This window comes from Danio rerio, chromosome 21 (genome assembly GCF_052040795.2).
Source record: "Danio rerio strain M-AB ecotype USA chromosome 21, GRCz13ab, whole genome shotgun sequence".
Classification (NCBI taxonomy): domain Eukaryota; kingdom Metazoa; phylum Chordata; class Actinopteri; order Cypriniformes; family Danionidae; genus Danio; species Danio rerio.
This window is the reverse complement of record NC_141041.1, coordinates 16,106,344-16,126,855: the sequence shown is the minus strand read 5'-3', so window position 1 is coordinate 16,126,855 and position 20,512 is coordinate 16,106,344. Positions and strand designations below refer to the sequence as shown.

The window sequence follows — 20,512 nt, the reverse complement described above, 5'->3', positions numbered from 1 at the left end:
TCCTCGCTGTATATCCTACAGGCATGAATGTTATCTTCATGATTGGTATAAACATGCCGGTTGGTGTGTTAATTAATCAGCCCTGCAACTTCACCTGGCAAACAGTAAAACAACCCCAAAAATACAGCAGGTGGAATATGAGCCATATTAAAGACCCCAAAAAGAGACTATGAAAACACTCATGAACAACTCTTGCGAGAGCACATGCTAAAAATCAGTCAAAACAGCCATCATGGCAGCGTGATTTTTGCGCAGGCAAGCATCACTGGCATTTTCATTAGAAAAAGTAAAAACAAGGTATTATTATTCTTCATGTAATCATTTTTTTGCATTTCAAAGTATATTAATTTCAAGAGATTACAGTAACCAGCTTTCTGAGGCGCATCCAAGGCCAGCAATAGTAATGATCATGATGATAATGATAGGTAGTGATATTGCAGATACTGAAAGGTGGCATAAATCTCAAGAATAGGGCTACCTGCTGGCTGCAGTTCAGAGGCATCATGGGATACCATGAGTCACAACCTTAACCTTCCCTCACTCCAAGTGCTTTAAAAATCCTGTCACTCATCTTTATTGGCACCTTTTCGGCTCTTTTTCTTACTAAAAGCATAATCCTTTACTTAATCTACGGGTTCCTTAACATAACCGTCCTCTCTGACCCACCATTTCTCAGTGTCTTAGCATTTTGTTCCTATATTTCCACCTTCATATTTACTCTGATCTCCAATAATGACTGTTTTAGTAATAAACACCATCAAAATCATCACTCTAAAGCAATGGCATTTACTTATGATTGGAAACAACTGTATTTTTTGTACACAGTTGTTTAGCTCTTCAAGGTCAAGCATGATGCTGCATTCACAATGCCTGGATCACCACAGCCAGATTTGTTTATACGATTATTATTATCATTATTTTGGTCTTGTTACAGTTTTCCCAGTCAGAGAGAGCGGAGGACATAATGAGAGATACATAAACAGAGCAGGAGGATGTTTGAATCATCCTGGGCTGCTGCTAAGAGTGCACTCTGATCATTTATGGAAAGAAATGCTTATATACTATATATAAATATACATATATATTTAAGATAAAACTTCTATGAGAGTTGCAAAAAAAAAAAAACCAATGTACATTCTGAGCTGTCTTTTATAAGGTGAAATATTTTTGTAGAAAAATAAAGAAGAATGAGAAAACGGGTGTGATGAGTGCTGTAATTTCATGTCTTACAGAGGCTCTACGCAGCTTTTTCCCCCACAGACATGACAGCTGCTTTCACACGGCACCTGGAATGCAGCACATTCACCTGGAGACTGCAAAATAACAACACGCCACACGTCAGAATTGCCTTATAGCAAACAGATTGCTGCCTTGGTACTATATTCCTGTTTTGTTTACGGGTCTTTCTATAAAATCGGTGGAAAGTGCAGAATCGCATGCAAACATTCAAAACATAACACAATTATGCATTCTTTCATAGGTATTTCATCAAAATAGTCATTTAAATATTATCAATAGTTAAAAACTGTATTTATGTTATGTTTTTATTTAAATTTTTCAGCAGGACTTTTATTTTACTTATTAAAGGTAAAATTATATGATAATTACATTTGCAAATACAATCTTACTCTTAAACCCCGTTCAGATTACAAGATTTAGGCACAATTTTTTTGACGTATAGGGTGTCGTAGAGATTTGTGAATGACAAATAAATGTCATGACACAAGATTCTATTGTTTCTTCTTGTGTAATGTGGCATAGTTCACAATAACCAGTCCCATGCCTGCGATGCCTCACAACACCGTCGCAGAAAGTCTAGCATGTTTAATCTTTTCTCGTTCTTTACAACAAGTCCCACCATGTGGATGACACGGCCCAATAGGAGCACATAATTTATCAGTTATTTTAGTGGGTGCTGCTGTTAATCAGCTGGTCAGGTAATCAAAAAAACATTCTGCATATTTACAGATGGGTTGGTCACGGGTGGATATGACCAGTCATTGGCTATATGCAAACCACTTTCTCTAAAATATTAAAGTGTTTTAAGCAATTTTATCTGACCGACTGGCACAAATATGCTGACATCTCCATTCTGAGTTCTCTCTTGCAGGGGCACCAGCCGGATTTTAATCAAAGTTTTGCACAACTGTAGTCTATACATTTTGTAAGCCTTTCTTTTAATATTTTTGTAGTAAAATCTCAAATTGTCTTACCAGGTGTGATTAGGCTACCCTCCAAAATCAGACTGGTATTTGTCATTTGAATGCTTGTGGCTGCAACTGGCCGTCAAAGCATGAGTTAACGTTAAATTTTTAAATTATTATTAATATTAGGCTAAAAAGCCTTAGTTGACATGACAGCGTCTTGACATTAAGCTGTCCTTGTTATATACAAATTTATTTAAATTTAAAATGACACTTTTTAACTTTTTAAATGTTGGGTTTGTTCATATTTGACCCAACATTGGATTGCAAAAACCAGCATTTTTAGTATTGGCAGACTGATAAGGTCAGTAAATTAATTAATCTTCTGAATAAAAAACAAAACTAGCCATTTCTTAGAATGCATTTAGAGTAATTTCTTTGAATTACATTTGGCTCACTAAAATATATTGAACTTTGACAATTCGACATAATCCAGCTACTTGAATTTTAGTCTGTTGGCTACAGGCTACTAAAGTACATCCGCCTGTTGGACACCACTTGAGTGCACTCAAGCATGGCCTGAACATGTTTTTACCTTCAAAGGAAGCATAAAAGCTAAACCCCACTGAAATTTAAGGCAGTATTTCACAGAATTACAGCACATTCAGTCCCCGGGGCTGAATAAATGCAGTTTCAGCCACCACTATAGTAGCCTACATGACCACTCTGCTTACCTGCTGTCACTGGCGGGCACTGGAGTTCTCAGAGCAGTCACTAATTAGCAGCTGGTACCTTTGATGGAACATTTTGCCGTTCAAAGTTTTTCTGTTATTGCCAGCTGAAGATAACTTTTATGTACAGCTAACGTTTCTGGTTTTGCACTTTTTAAAACGTACTTCACGCACAAGAATACAAAGTCAAGGGCTATTCTCATACTCTGTCCGAGTGAGCATGTTAAGCAGACGGTTTGTTTTCATAGTGTTAATTTTACAGTAAAAGACTGGCAAGATTACTAAAGAATGGGTCATTCCACAAAATCTAGTTTAAATGAAAAAAGCCCACCATTGTATTTGTCCATATTTTATGTTTATGACAATCCAGCATTTTTTGTGTATGTATTTACTGCTTTTAAATATGGCATCAATATCAACAGCTTATCTATCTATCTATCTATCTATCTATCTATCTATCTATCTATCTATCTATCTATCTATCTATCTATCTATCTATCTATCTATGTGTTCATAATAAACACATTTTCAATTTTAATTTTGCAACACATTAAAAAAAGTTGGAATTGTGTTTACCACTTTGTAATGTTGTCATTCCTTTTCACAACACTTAACAGGCGTTTAGGGACTGAAGACACCAAATAATGAAGTGTAATTTTGTCCCATTGTTCCTGCAAACAAGTCTTAATGTGGGCAACAGTACATGCTCTTTGTTGTTGCATTTTGTACTTAACAATGCACCAAACATTCCCTATAGGAGACAGGTCAGGACTTCGGGCAGGCCAGTCAAGTACCTGTATCCTCTTCCTCTACAGCCAGGACTTTGTAACATGTGCAGACTGAAATTTTGCTTTGTCTTGTTGAAATATGCATAAAAATCCCTGGAAAAGATGTCTTCTTGAAGGCAGCATATTGTGCTTCAAAATCTCTAGCTACTTTTCAGCATTTATGGTGCCATCACAAGGGCAATTTACCTTTTTCAAGGGCACTGACACAACACATACCATGACAGATCCTGACTTTTTGCTGGGGATGATCCTTTTTTCTTTGGTCCACTTTTTAAAAAAAATACCTAGAAATATTGACTCATCTGACCACAGTACACGGTTCCGCTGAGTGATGGTACATCCCAGATGCCTGCAAGCCCAGAGAATTCCACAGCGCTTTGGACACTGTTAACATAGGGCTTCCTTTTGGCACAATACAGTTTTAACTGCCATTCGTGGATGAAACTACATATTAAATGACAATTCTTGATGCAGTACCACCTGAGGCATCAGAGATCACGATAGTTCCGTTTAGGCTTTCGTCCTTGTCCTTTACACACTGAAATTCCTCCAGATTCCTTGAATCTCTTTAATTATGTTATGCAATTTTAAAGATGAAATATCCAAATGTCTTCCTATCTTTCTTTGAGGAGCATTGTTTTTAAACATTTCAATAATTTTCTCACATATTTATTAGCAAACGGGTGATCCTCTGCCAATCTTTGCTCCTAAAGGACTAGACATTTCTTGGATGCTGCTTTTTTACCAAATCATAATTACAATCACCTGTTGACGTCGCCTGTTTCAAATCACATCATTATTTAACCAATTTACCTGATTACTGGCCCTAAATTGCTCCTGTTCCATCTTTTTTGGGTTGTGTTGCAGGTCAGGAAACGATGTGTATTTACAAATGAAATGAAGTTGACCTGACAAAACATAAAATATATTTGTGTATGTTTTGTAGCTAAATAGCATATAGCAAATATATTCATTCATATATCGCTTTAAGTATCTGTTTATCTATTTATCTATCTATTCGGATGGCATTCAGTTATCAAACAAAAATCCGTTTGTTAATTGTTTGCATATTGAAATTCTACTTGAGTGTATCATGTTTTTAAAACCATGCCCCGTCATGTTTTTGCACAGTAAAAAATCAAATAAAACAAATAACCATCTCTGCCAAGGTTGAACCGCCCCCTCTAAACCATTCCTCTAGTGGTTGTAGGCTCAGACTTTGAGTGTTTTGAACACATTGTATGACAGTCGTGAGCAGTACAAGTGTCGCTCTTCCCTCACTAGAGCTGTAGGGCTTTGGATGGCACAACAACATGGGAATCCACCAGATGGTTCAAGCAGAACCAATCCATTTCCTCCTGGGCTTTTGCAATTCACAAAGCTGCCGCATGCCAAGCCAAATGCGCACAGAGCCCGGGGGTCTGCGCTGGTATTGATAGTGGTGATAGACCCTCTCATAAGGCGATCATGAACAGTCACCCACTTGCACGTCTCAGTCTCCAACTGACAGTTTCTGATAACCCTTTGGCTTCGACACATACGAGGAGCAGTTGGTTGATGGTTTATTTGTCATGAGTTTAACTCCTCTGCACTTCCATTTGATGAGCTGGCAGGTGACTCATGTGAACACTATAGATTTAGTGCTCGCAGGTCTTTCAAGTTGAAACGGCAGCTCTTTGATCTCCATCATGCATCTGCGACATCGCTTGCTTACAGCAGACAAGCAGCTCTGCCTGCTGGCCTCATTAACTCTGGAGAGATCTGACGTCTGTGGCGTCACAATTTACATCCAACCTTAATTTCCACCATCATGTTCAGCAGAAGCAGTTTTTTTTTCCCTCTAGTGCAAATCATGAAAGACTTTGACGAAAGAAATTTGACTGGACTGGATCCCTAAATGAGAGCTGTTTTTTTGAGTTCAGAAAGCAACAAGAGTGAACAGAACCAACATGAAAGAGCAATTTGATGGCTTTCACCGTCATCTGTACTGCCAGCACCTGCCGTTCCACTTCATACATCATAGAGCAAGAGGCGCGCTCAGGTTTTGAAGTCATTTTGACTAAATGGGTCACAACACAGAATGCTAAACGCTCTCAGCTGGATCTTCTAAATGATTTGTCCTCACACTGATTCCAGCTGCCTCTGCATTGGAGATGCTGTTGTCCTTAATGGGATAGTTTCTATTCTGTCATCATTTATTCTCTCTCTTTAAATGTTTCAGACCTGTTTCTTTCTTCTGTTAAACGCAAAAAAAAAATACTTTGAAAAATGTTGGAAACCTGTAACCATGGTTTTTCATACAATGGACGTCAATGATTACAGATTTTCAGCTTTCTTCAAAATATATATTTTTGTGTTTAACAGAAGAAAGAAACTCATAAGGGTTTGGAAGCGGTAAGTAAATAATGAGTACTTTTTCATATTTGGGTGAACTGTCCCTTTAAGGCTCAGGGTCTTTTGTTAGTCTGCAGCGCCCTCTTGTGGCACAATTTAAAACATTGTAACCCCAGACATTGGTCATGTGAAATGATAATAATCGGAAATCATAATAATGATAATGAATATTCTAAAACTTTTAAATGGATAGTTCACCTAAAAATGAAAGTTCTATCTAGTTTCTTTCTTCTGTTGAACACAAAAGAAGATGTTTAGAAAAATCATTTCAACATATGTTTCTGCTTAAATATGTTGTCTTGTTGGCAGTGATTGATAGATTAATTTACTGAAAGATTGCCGAATTTTAGTTAGCAGCAATCTAATCTATAGATTTACCATTCAGTGTAATTAGACTACTTTTATCATTTTTATTAATTTTATAATTCGGCTCATTTATAATTTTTAATTTATTATTTTACATATAAAAAGACAAAAAAAATTTAAAAAAAAACATTTGTTTAAAACCATGCTAAGGAATATTATCAATTCTTAATTTAGAATTTAGGTGTAAAGTAAAAAATGTTAGGCCAAAAGAGATTTGTCCTAAAAAAAATTTTTTTTTTAAATTAATAAACACAAAAATACCAGGTCTGATATTAGGTATTCATAAATGCCACTACTTACAGGGTATAGTGTTTTACTGTTCAATTTTACTTTCAAAAAATAACAACTGTTTACTACAATATTTTCTTATGTACATTAATAAATTGTCATTGCAAGAAATTGATTGCATGTAACAGTTACTAATCACAGCATGTTAACATGTGAAAAATGCATTTGTATAAACAGTTGCAGTCAGTATTATTGACCCCCCTCCCCCCACCACCCTCTTCCGATTTTTTTCTTTATTAAATATTTCCCAAATGATGTTTTACAGAGCAAGGAAATTTTCACATTATGTCTGAAAATATATTTTTCTTCTGGAGAAAGTCTTATTTGTTTTATTTCGGCTAATTATTTTAAGGTCAAAATTATTAGCCCCTTAAAGCTATATATTTTTTTCGATAGTCTACAGAACAAACCATCGTTATACAATAACTTGCCTAAATAACTTGCCTAATGCCCTAACCTGCCTAATTAACTTTGTTAAGCCTTTAAATGTCACTTTAAAATGCTATTCACTGTCATTATGGCAAAGATAAAACAAATCAGTTATTAGAATGATATTATAGATAACAGAAGCATGTTGCAAGCGTATAAACAATTTTGATTTAGCATTTAAATCATATTTGATTCAGTAATTTGAACCATAAAAATATTTGAGATTGATAGGACTTTTATTAAGGTTATGTCTCGTATATGTTATTCACAAACAGAAGTTTAGTGGCTCTAAACCTTTTTTTGATCTGTTCAAAATCGACCTAGACCAATATTTGGAAACTATCCAGCATTCTCTTCATCCAAAAGCAACAAAAACGGTATCCTTATATTCTTCTTTTGTGTCTCTTTAAGATGTAACTTTATTTCATCAGTCCTATTTTTGTTACCCTGGCGTTTATTTGTCTTTGTGTATTTCTGTGCATTTGTTTATTTATTTGTATTATTTGTCTCTATGTATGTAATTGTATTTAATCGACCTCTTTAGTAAAAAAAAAAATGAAATAAAATAAATAATGTCTCGTATATGCTCACCAAGGCTGCATTTATTGGATGTAAATAATTGGGATTAACTCTAATATTTTCATTACAATAACAAAAAGCTTTTGGTTTTAATATATTTAAAATATTACGTTCATTATTTTAAATATTCAACAGCCATTACTGTCTTCAATGTCATATGATCAGTGAAAATAGGATATAAAGCTTCATATTTATTTTTTTAGAAATATTTTTTATCTATTGATGAATATCAGCTCTCAGCAAGTGTAGAATTTATTATTCTCTATTCCCTTTTTTTAAATATAAGACTCAAACATCACTTTTTGTAAGTTAATGTGTGTTTACTAAATTGAAGTATTCATTTGTTTCCATGAAAAACAAAATAAACAATGATATATACCAAGGTACTGAATGGTTCCCATATTCATATATAATATTGTTTTTACATGATACTCCAAAAAACGTCAAAAGAAGTTGCAAGGTGGTAAAAAAAAAGTCATATAACCATGCTGATGTGTATCAATGCATGATGGTACACATTTATTCCAGAGTTTAATTTCATTTTCATTACCAAAACCTGACGATAGTATTATACTTTTCTAGAAAAAAATTTAATGAAGCAAAAACGTATCCTTATGCAATCAGTTCCCTTCAGAATTATTAGTTCAATTATATTTGCAGTTAACTTATGACTCTCATACTTTCTATCGAACTAAGGAGGTTTTGTTTATTTTCTGAGGATCTTCTTTCTCCAGTGTTCAAAAGAAAGTATTCAATATAAATAAGTTTCACCAAATTTCAGATTCATACAGAATACTGTCCTCACCCTGAAAAATCAAAGCAGACCCTTCTATGCATACAGCATGCGAGGAGTCTTAAAAGTTCAGTCTGTGGATTCTAATATGGATGAAGATGGTGATTTCGAACAGCTTTTTCTTATATTTGGATTATGGGTTTTTAATAAGAAAATGAAGAGTTTAGATGCAAAAACCTCTAAATGTCGTCTGAAATTTTCCTCTAAAAGGAGCATTTTTATCAGGCTCCATGTGTGTATGTTAATTAACATCATTTGTGAGGAAAAGAATAAGTCCTTTTCCTGGTCTTTAAAGTGAAATATTTCACATAAACAAGAGACTGAGAAAAAATTTCATTTTTGATGGAAATTTTAAATGCCACTTAGAGGTTTTTTTTTTTTATCTGAACTCTTCAAATTATGTTTTTAACAAAGTAAAATTATAGAGTCTGCTTTTTTAGGTTCTCTGTTCGATTAAAACATCAATTAAATATGCTTTAATGTTTAAGCATATTTGATTAAAATTGTGTCAAAGATTAATTTGTGTCAAAGATTAATTTGACTTAAAAAAATATATACAGATATATACAGATGTATATGATATAAATATTTTTTTTTTAAATGCAACTGAAAAATAAAACCTGCAGAGGTTCAGACAGTTGTAATGCTATTCCAAACTATTCCACGTGGTGGCATCTGAAGCACGCAATACATAAATTTCTGCCTGCCATTTGGATTTTTTATTTTTTATAAATTTTAACAGTTTCAAACTAATTCATATACAGATGTCGAACTGATATATAAATAAATAAATATATATATATATATATATATATATATATATATATATATATATATATATATATATATATATATATATATATATATATATATATATATATATATATATATATATATATATATCATATACAATTTACTTAAAAATATATAGGCTAATATATAGTTACTTAATTTGATATATAGGCCTATGATTTATAGTTTTCTTTTTTTTGCAAAAAAAAAAAAATTGACATGTTTGTATCAATATTTGTATACAGTACAGAATATGGATTTCATTGTCAATGAAAAAAGATACAAAAAAGAGAAAGAACACAAAATAACCTTGAGGGTAAGACGTTTAAGGATCAATTACAATACATACATTAAAATCATTACAAAATGAAATAGTTGACTGTTGGCTTTTTTTCGGATAATGAAATTTTAGTGACTAACTTCTTGTAAAAGAAAACAGGAAAATATGGCTTGGTATGAGTAAATTTGCATTTGTGGATATGGAATTTACAAAGAAAATAAACTAAATTTATAATAAAACAAACATTTCTTTTACTAGAGACAGATTCATAATAATCAAAAATAATATCTTTAAAAGTAACAGAAACATTTTGTTGTATATTATCATTACAGTTTTTCCCAATTGCTTACCCACAATTACTTGTACTTCAATGACTAGAACATGTAACTGATGCACCAACCCCCTGAACCAATTCTGCTAAACTACAAGCACAATTCCTGTTTTACACTCAAATTGCAGGTTTAAAACACACTTTTTGCAAAACATTCTCTGCATTGGGCACAATTTTCATGCAGAAAATTTAGTTTTCACAAGGAACACACTGACATTCAAAATTGTAAAGTCAGTTGTGCTACTTTTTATATACTAACTCATCACATGAGTAAACACCTGTCACACAGAATTGTAATTTAGAAATCAGAGCTCATCTGATTCATAACTGGTTCTCTGCCCACCCACGTTTTTTAATTGAAAAAAAAAAACAGTTTCTGTATGAAATTGACAAAATTTACATTTTACATCAATATATATAGTTTAATAAGATAAAATCGGTTGATTAATTTACAGTTTTTGCAACTGCTTGCACACAAAATCTTTTATCGTCACACAATTTCTGAAACATCTCACTCAAAATGCAAAACTACTCCTCAAATCTCCAAAACCAGAAGCTATTTCTCAGCCTTAAACTTAGTTTTCAAATGCATAAAACAATTTTTTTTAAAATGCTACACACAATTCTCTACCCAAAACACAGAAATCGAACAGGAATCTACTTGCTTTTCTTTTCCAGACAAAACCAATCAAAATGTTACACTTATTCACCAAGGCACACTCACACATGCACAAACACACACGCACGCAAGCATGCACGCACACACACACACAGACACACACTCCTCAAATGTGGAAACACAATTCTTTACTGATCACTAACCAATCACTGCTTTACAGTAGTATAGGCCTAAATGTGTCTGTACTTCAGACACAAAATTAAAAACACACTGTGCATAGTACAGTAATGATTGTATTGCATAACTTTACCTGGACAAACTGGTGACAGTCTTTTTTGATGCACTTAATATTCCTTTTAAAAACCTCAAGAGTCCTCTTTTAGAACATATCATGTGATTGGAAAAACCTCAACACCTAAGTGTGGTTCCTAGATGGGAATCTATGCTGATTTAAATATTTACATAACTGCAATAAGCTGTTTCTCACTGGAAATGTAATAAAATACAGAGAATATACTTGTGTTTCAATTCACAATGTGAAGCATGTGATGTTCACAGCAGTTCACTTTGACTTCAGCCTATGTAGATTATGTTTAGAACATGATGTTATCTGTCATGACATACAGTGTGAAAGCATTTGTAAATTTGACTGTAAAATTACATTGCTTTGGTCTTGGTGGAGCTTGGGTGTAAAAGAAGTTCATACTGTATGCATTTTGTATCAAATCAACAAGATTTATGTGTTAATTGTATAGCCTACAAAAACGGATGTTGTGCTTACCGTGTTAAGAGTTTAAGAAACTTGGTAAATGTATTTAAAAAACTGTCATAGCGATTGTAAAAAAAACTAATTTGTGTCACTGTGACGCGAACGTGACAGCGCTTCCCTGACGTCAACAAATGAGCCTGGGTGAAATGTTTGCGCGCATGCGCAACACTGCAGCCCTCGACTAAATTGAGGTCTTTGTTGAGACCAATAGACAAATCTTGCTCGAGCTTTACCGATACTTCAGGGATATTTAGTGAAAAGACAACCGTTTTATGCACAGTCGTGAACAAGTAGGCTTCATGTTATCCCGAACACGAACGCGAGGAAATTAGCAGAGCTGACAACATCGGATGTACACAAACAAACCCATCGCTGTCGTTTTAAGGTGGTATTTTTTAGCGTGACGATTTTATTTATTGAACATTTACGACAATCGCTTTCGTCGAAATGGGGAACTGACATATTTAAAAGGAGTAGATCTCCTCTTCACATCCAGGATATCATGAAAGAGGAGAGCATTTGTATGGAAAGGCTGCCCATGGCACGCAGAAGTGGGTTTCAACTTTCCAGCTGCCTCGTCCAGACAGAGGAGAAGAGGGACGCAGAAAGAGGATATTTGTGGGCCAGCTTTATTTCACATAAATAGTCCAACTGCAATATTTGGGATCAGGTCGGAGATGGAGACTGTCGGGAAATTCGAGTTCAGCAGGAAGGACCTCATAGGACACGGTGCCTTCGCAGTGGTTTTCAAAGGCAGACATCGAGAGGTGAGATACGTTAATAGTAACGTTATCTGGAAAAAAAACAACAAATGTCTCAAAGTATTTTAATTTGTGGCAATGGTGTTATTGTGCGGTTTTTCTAAATTTGGTTTGTTTACATACTGGTTGCAGAACTAACATTACCACCTTAAAGGCCTCGAGCACAACAGATGGAGACGAGAACGAGAGATTAAAGCCAAATAATATATAACAGAGATGTGGAAAGCTTTAAAAGCACATTATATACATGTATCCGAGCTTTAAATGTGTCATTTCCGATTTATACATGAAAGCTAATGAGAGAAACTGGAAAACAGTAGAAACAATAACACTGGCTGACCATAGACATGAACGGGCATGTCACTGTACATGTTTTATACAATATAAACTACAAGGGGATTATGAATAATCTCTTAAATTGTTCACATTTTTTCAGAAGCATGAATGGGAGGTTGCAGTCAAATGCATAAACAAGAAGAATTTGGCCAAATCGCAGACTCTTCTGGGCAAAGAGATCAAGATATTGAAGGTGAGTTTTGGTTTTAATGACAATGCATTGCATATTCAGACCATAAAATTAAGTGTGAGCGCAAATAAGTGTGTTAAGTGCGCAAATGATTCGTATTTGTTATTTCTAGGAACTGAAACATGAAAACATCGTTGCATTGCACGACTTTCAGGTAGGTTGATTTGAATCTGAATTTTGCAGATATTTGAAATAATATAAATTGCTAGATAACTTCATATATTAAATAATTTACTAGTTATCTTGCATTAAAATGCTCCTGAGTCTTGTTTGACTTTCTTTGCAGTGATTGGTTAAAAGCAGTCACATGTTCCTCTGTTGACATGACATGTGCACTTGTTTTTAATGAGTGTGCTGCAAGGCATTATGGGCATTGGAGTCTGGGTTACACAATTGTTTTTTTTTACAAGAGGGATAAAAATCGATTTCATTTTGTTTTCTCGTTTGATCCAGCATATGAAGTTCATTGGCACACAGTAAATGTCTTATTGCAGTGGTGCGAGTGAAAGCTGCAACGCCAGAGTATCGACACGCTTTTCAAACACCTGGGTTCTCAGTATTAGCTCTGTCCTTAGGGTCATCCGGAGGTTAATATGCCAGGCATGTTTTATTGGTTTAGGGTAAAGCCAGTTGGACTTCAGAATACATGTTGTATCTCCAACCATTAGTAGATCTAATTTAAAGCAGTGTTTGTTTTTGAACCGAACTTGTAACCATATTAATTAGTTTAATCCCTTTTGTACTTGGCACTCATTTATGTTTCTAGATAGCAGTACCAACAACATTAGTCCTTGAAAACCAGTTAATCAGGTTACAAAAAAACATTGAGCTTTCATGTAAGGGTGTGAAATGTGATTTGACTTTTATCTATATACTATACCACACCACTAAAAGATTTCAATACAGTGCAAGTACTGTTTTTAGTTAGTATTCCCAGTTTACACTGAGGTTGATTGATGTTGCTTTTGTCTCCAATCTGTTAATGGCAGTTTTGTGAAGGAAGGCTCACACTCTGGTGTTGCTTTCAGAAGGTACAGCTCAAGTGTCTCGGTTCACATACTTCTCTGATCTGACCTCCTCTCACATCATCTGTATAGTCACACCACTTTCTGCTGTGGTGTTGCCTGTCTGTGAATTGAATGCATTAAAGTTTGAGGAGTTATCCTTGCACTACCCTGAAGGGAACAGTCACAGTGAGCTTCTTGGCTCTTTGCCACATGTGACAAACTTGTGCTTGTTTGTGCAGGATAACCCTGGCAAGAGTTAATCTGGTCATCTCTCGCTTGAGAACATAGAAACAAGCTTTCAGGCAGAGCTTATTTTTAGTGCAACCGAGCTATTTGATTATTAATATTAAAGAGACACATAGATATTGACTTCTTTATTCTTTTAATGAAAGTTTATTGTTATTATCATTTTTTTTCATTATTTTGATCTTTTTTTCTTCTTAATTTGAATATTTTAGCATTCATAGAACAATTTAATTTAAGCCCTGGTCAGATCACACAATTTTTAATGTCGGTTACAAAGTCACTCTGTCAGATTATGTGATTTTTGTCTTTGACTTGTCGTCTGTAACAAATGTGCAAGACTACACGTTCCTTCACGATCAGTCATCTCGTGATGTCTACGGCGAGTGTTATTTCTCAAAGCAGTCACGAGTGTTTTTTTTCTTATTTCAATCTTAATAAACACTGATGCTTGCAGACAACTAATAACTACACTATTTAAGGACATTCCTTACACCATAGATAGGATAAAAATTATGATTCCTTTTAATATTAAGATTTTTTTTTTTAAATCTAAATATGTATTTTCCTGCCATAGGTTTCCTATTAAACAATCCCTAGCCTGAACTTGCCGCGGGTGAGACAAAGAAAATAAGAGCACATAAGCACCAAGGAAAAATCAGATGCGCTAGGCATAATCTTTAAAATAATGACATATAAAAAAATTTGCAAATATATAACTGAGATTTATGATACAATCTCAGTGTAGCATTTATTAAAACCTTATTTTGCTCAGAGTGAAACAAATCATCCACCTGTATAGTTGAGTAGTGGAGGGGCACTAACAAATTTATATTTTGTTTTTTTTTTTTCTTAGAAAAAATATCTTTTTGAAACGAATTTCATTTGCTATAATTTTAATTTTAATAATGAATAACATTTGAGGTGATTTGCTTCAAGACAAATCCGCTATATGCGTCAAAACCTTGAGCATATAGTGCCTTTAGATTCTGTTGGTTTGTTAAATAAAATAATTTAACGTGCAATATTCACAGTTTCAGAGAAGCCTATATCAAACTGTTTGCACTATTAATGACAAATTTGAATAAGCAGAAAGTGCTTTTGCGATGTATTCGCCGCACTGAAAATGTTCCCAGATTACATCAGAAGAACAAACTCTATTGGAAGGATAAGAGAACTCAGAAACTTGTTGTGATAATGAAGATGTCTGCATATTTATTCCAGTCTGTCAGGTAAAATTGCTTAAAACACTTTATTATTTTAAAAAAGGTAGTTAGTTTGCACAACCAATGATCTTATCCACCCAAGACCCACCCATAAGTAAATATGCAGCCTATTTTTGATTACCTGACCAGTGCATTAACAGCAGCACCCACTGATATAATCGAGAAATTATGTGCTCCTATTGCACAGTGTCACCCACATGACAGAACTCAACGTGAAGAATGAGAAAAAAATTAAACATGCTAGACTTTCTGGGATGGTGTCGTGAGTCATAGCAGGAATGGGATCGGATGTCGTGATCTATGCCACATTACACAAGAAGTAACGATTGAATCTTGTATTACGATGCCCATTTGTCGTTTACAAATCACCACGACACCCTGCTTCAGGATAACTGTGCCAAAATCATGACAAATTCATGTGATCTGACCAGGGTAAAAGGGTTCTTTATAGTAAAAAATATATTTACTCTTAATAAAAAGATACTTTAATGGCATTTAGAAATTTTATAACCAGCTTTTCGTGTCACAAAAGTTTCTTAATAGTGAGAAATTGTTCTTTAGATTGTTTTAGAAATGTTTTTTACTGTAGCAAAAAGCCATTTAACTACATTCTTAAGACTATATAAAAACTTTATTGGCATTTGTGGTTCCATAAAGTGTCTTTAAGCATTGGTACATCCTTTCTTTTTCACAAAATTGGTCTTTATAGTGCAAAAGGTTCTCTTTTTTTGCACTCAGTGCTCTTTTAAGAAGCGTTCACTGAAAGGTCCTAAACAAGGCTAAACAAAAATCGGTCATGTTAATACTTCTGAACATTTATTTTTATAAGTATATTAGTCTGGCTGTGAAACTCCCAGTTAAATGTGTGAATATATAGTACTTGATCTCAGTCACTTCAGGAATACTACAGATCAATATCAATATTAGAGCGCAAACGATCACAGTTGCATTTGAAACGAAATGAGTAACAAGGTAAAATTGCATAAAGCTCCTCTCCAGATCCAGTTTAGCAGGATCCCTGCCGTGTCTGTGGTTAAATTCAACATTCGGGCCTGCTGTGTTCATAAGCAAAGCTCACTTGATCACCCACATGAACATCAGTCATCTAGGCACCTTGCTGTCTGTGACTGTATGTTGGATTTTGGAAGCTCATTCGAGCGCTAGTTGTCATTAAACAGCGATGTTTGGCCTAGTTTCAGTATGAGTGCTCCGAGCAAAGCCAACTGAGGTCTATCTTCGGTGGCAGAAAGTAAAACTTCAGCAGTGCCGAGTCAGCAGCGTTTGCCACTCACAGATCAGCCGATTCGCCTGATTGGTTGAAGCAGACACCAGAAGGGGGAGGTCATCTGTTGCTTGGTGATAAGGTTGTTCTAAGTGGGCTACTCTGTATTTTTTTTTCCAGAGGCCTTAGCTGTAAGCTTGGGAAATAACAGGATTATGGTGTTGTAAAAGCTGACCTGACAGCAAACACCAAACCTGTCCTGTGGGTCTGATAACTGTTGATAGGGTGGTTGCATGTTTAGTTCTTTTTGGAGAAGCCCATCTGGCATGGATTCAACAAGATATCATGCTTTTGTTTTGTTTAGTCTGTTCTTGTTTACTGAAGCCAGGTTTTTTATAGTCTTTGTGTGTGCATATGTGTTAATCATTGCCCTGTTGCCTACTGACATTACTGCTTTATTGCTGTCTGGATGAGGAGCAGCAGGTTCAAAACCATTTCTAAAACAAGATTTTTTATAGCTGCAAGCATCATTAGAATTGTTGCTTGTATTTAACCCTTGTTTATCCTTATGGACATCTTTCTCTTTTTTATTTCTTGATAATTTTGCTTGTGTTAGTTTATCAATCGAACATGGTGATAAAAATTGCTTGTATACATGCAGTGTGTTTGCCTTTCTTTATGATCATTGTTCATTAATCTTAAGCATTTACTAATGCAGCTTTAGCCAATTTTGACAAATTAACAACTGAAACAATAGGCAATATGGACCAATAATGAGCAATACTGGAAGTCAAAAAATAAAGATTTTTTTAAAAATAAAAGTGACAAAGTCACTTGAAAAAAGTACATGCATACACAGACAACAAAAAAATCATTAAAAATGATGGACGTATACAGTCAAACAGGGATGCCGATAGCAATTTTTGGCTCTATGAAAGAATATTTAAGGTTGGGCCCCCTCCTTATACTCTTAAAGGCTGATTTCTACTTCTTCCTCGAGCGATTGCCATGACCCACCGTGCATGTCATGTGCATATCCATACATTTAAACTTCTGAGTGCAGTTTGTGTTGCTCTGTTTTAAGTTTCGTTGTGGGTGTTTTGTTTTTTCTAAATGCTATCTTGATGTACGCCTAGCTAATACTTGCTTATTTTGAGGTGGGAACCAGGGGATGTGCAACAACTTTTATCATAAGGTTAACACAAAACAAAAGTTTCTAACTGAAGCTCCTTCACGGGATTCAACATTGTAAACACCCACTCTAGTGGGTTCTTGCAGCTCTTGGCCCCTCCCACACTTGTCAGTGCTACCAAGCCGACCAATCACAGAGCTTGTGCTATGCTTCGTTGCACTTGTAGTTATTTTTTGAGAGGTGCGCATCAGCTATGGCGAGGGCTATGCGACCGCACAAAAACTGGATCGCCTGCGTGCTTAACGCAAAAGTATAAATCAGCTTTAATACTAATAAAACAGACCTCTAGGGGCCCCAAAGTGCATGGGCCCTTAGGGCGTACTCGCGCTATGTACAGTTGCCTTGAACCGGGCCGAAGCTCACTTGTCCCCCCTCCCGTCCTCCCGGACGGCCTGCACTCAAATCGCATTTGGGCCTGAGCACGCTTACATAATCTGATGCGCTGTTCAGTAAAAAGCGTTCTCGCTCAGCACAGTGGAGATTTCTTTAGTTATATAGCTTTGGTCCTTTGGGATGCAGTGACACGCAGTGAAATATTTCGCTGAACAGATCAGCCACTTTTGACGTTCATAAACAATCATAAAGTACTTGTGCTGCAGGAATTAAGCGGTTTACTAAAGTTGCAGCTGTCATGCAGTGAAGGATTTGCGTCTTTAATAATCTACGACAGTTTGCGTTCATTGAACAGTATAATGATTAATAAATCCATATGAAACAGTTCTTTAAAAGTCACTCACACTACAAGTGTACCGCACCAAAGCCCAAGTGAACTGCGCTCAGGCACACCTCTTCCAACCGGGCCAGGGCCGACCAAGTGAACTGCGTTTGAGCCCAATTCAGAGCACTCACACTTCTCAAACGATCCAGGAAACGGGCCAGGGCACGGTTCGGATAGCATATTGTGATTGCGTCCTTAGAATCAACTTAATCCCGCTTAAAGGCATTCCTGCCTGCAAATATACTTTTAATGTTGTCAGGCAAGTATAATTTCTGATGTTTTGTTTTAGTTGGCTAACACAAAACTGTTAAATTACAATATACAACCTTAGCTTGTTCATCACAATATGTCTCAGGGTGTTTTTTTTATTTTTTATTTTTTTTTACACGATGGTGTATACTACACTCTGGAAATCTGCCACAGTATCGTGGCTAGCAGCACTCAGATTTCACAGCATCAGCAGTATCAGTGCTCTCTTGTGTTGAGTGAGTTTCAATGGTGTGTGCGCTGCCTTCAATAGAAATCTGTCACACCAGTGCACGGTTCACATGTTGAACTGTGAAAATGCCCAGTGAAGCCTGTAACCTTTGGTCTCCACCTGGCCTTTATTAGCCCATTATTACCAGAGCAGGGAAAAACACTCTCGCCATGTGCGGATAAGCATCAGTTCACTGCATTTACAATACACACACACACTGTTAATACCAGCTCCAGTGTCTGCTGTAAACTCTACAAATATAACTTATCAAATGTTTGTTTAAAAAAGTGTTTCCCAAGGCTACATTTATTGGATGTTTAATAGGTATTACAGGGGCAAAAAAACAAGTTAAAAAGTCATGTCATAAAAACCAGTGATCCCCAACCTTTTTATCACCGTGGACCAGTCAACTAGGCATGAGAAGATAAGCGTTTTCAAGGTGTACCGCGGTTTGGAAAAGTCAAGGTTTTAAAACCTTTTAAAATTTTCTTCTGTACCGTTCCTAAGGTATATGTAAGTTTTTTATTTATTTATTTACATTTTTTTTAGGACAACAGTATGTCTAGCAGAACATATTTGCAAAAATAGTTTTTAAATTTAAAGAAATGTGTGTTTTAGAAACAAATGAAGAAAGCAGAAGTCAATAATTCATTTGAATTATTTAGCCTGACATGTTTGCTGCTCCAAAATATTTTAAATGTTTCTCAAAATTGAATATATTGTGTTCAAAGGGGGGAAAAGTGCTTGCTTTTTAACCAGACATTAAAAAAGAGCATAATTTAGAGACATAATCACAATACATGAAACAGTAAAACCGTGATATATTTATCCAAGGTTATCATACCATCCAAATTTTTATACCGGCCCATGCCTACAGTCAACGCTTGAAAATTTTACCATTTCCCGGGTAGGTTGGGGGTTGTGGTTCTATGTAGATTTCTAGACGACCCTCAACATTTTCTTAGAGGATGTCAAGCTGACAAAACGTTGCTGTAACTACAAGTTTTATTTATGTAGAAAATAAAAAAAAAATGTTTGTCTGAAGTAATAAGTCTTTAAAAATGTGTACATTTTATCAGTGCACAATGGGGTTTTGAGCTGCTCTTTTTTTTTTTCTTGTAGAGAAAGTGCTCCCCAAAAATGAAAGTGCCCTTATCCCCAACATTCCTCATCCTCTTCCCCCACCCCTCCAACCCCCACGCCCCTAACCACCCTCAAAGGTCTGTGCACGGCACTTTATTCTATAAAAAGCATGAAGTTGCTCAGTCAGTTCTTGTCATGTGTCAGGCGGTGTGCTCGCAGCATTCTGAAAGATGTTTTCAACTAGGTGCTCCCAATATGCAATGCAGTCCATGTGCCTTCATTGGAAATAACCAACTTGCACGCACAAAGATACATGATTCACCTGATTTGTTGACAAATGCATTGTAGATTAATTCCTTGGCAGCTCGTGGGTCCTTTATTGTGCCTTTTCCCCTTTGCAAAGTACCTTTCCAAAGACATCGGTTTCTTACTTATTTTGCTAGCTTGTGGGTTAAATTTCAGCTCTTAAGTGTCTGAGATATAGCCATTTTTTATAGTCATTTTTCAAAATAAAAGATTTTTAAAATAAATATCGTTCAGACTCAGATATTAAATAAAATAGAAATAATTAATGATTTCTTGTGAAGCCATGGTACCAATTGATCCATGGACCGTTACAGTTTCATGGCCTGGGGGTTGAGGACCACTGATATAATCAAATAGAAAACTATAAAAGAAAAAAATAATCAAGTTTTGTTTTCACTGTAATAATAAATTACAAAATTGACACATTGAAAATAATACATTATTGGT

General features: G+C 35.3%; 1 protein-coding gene across 4 annotated transcripts in view; it reads left to right on the top strand.

The window, feature by feature from the left end:
* The first annotated feature begins 11,459 nt into the window (after window positions 1-11,459).
* ulk1b (unc-51 like autophagy activating kinase 1) overlaps window positions 11,460-20,512 on the top strand; it is a 44,384-nt gene continuing 35,331 nt past the window's right edge. For all 4 annotated transcript variants that reach the window (XM_087300968.1, XM_087300966.1, XM_087300967.1 and 1 more), the window contains exons 1-3: window positions 11,460-12,070; window positions 12,501-12,593; window positions 12,703-12,744. In XM_087300968.1, the coding sequence (XP_087157094.1) occupies window positions 11,981-12,070; window positions 12,501-12,593; window positions 12,703-12,744 (225 nt within the window). In that variant the 5' untranslated portion in view covers window positions 11,460-11,980. The remainder of the gene's footprint in view (window positions 12,071-12,500; window positions 12,594-12,702; window positions 12,745-20,512) is intronic.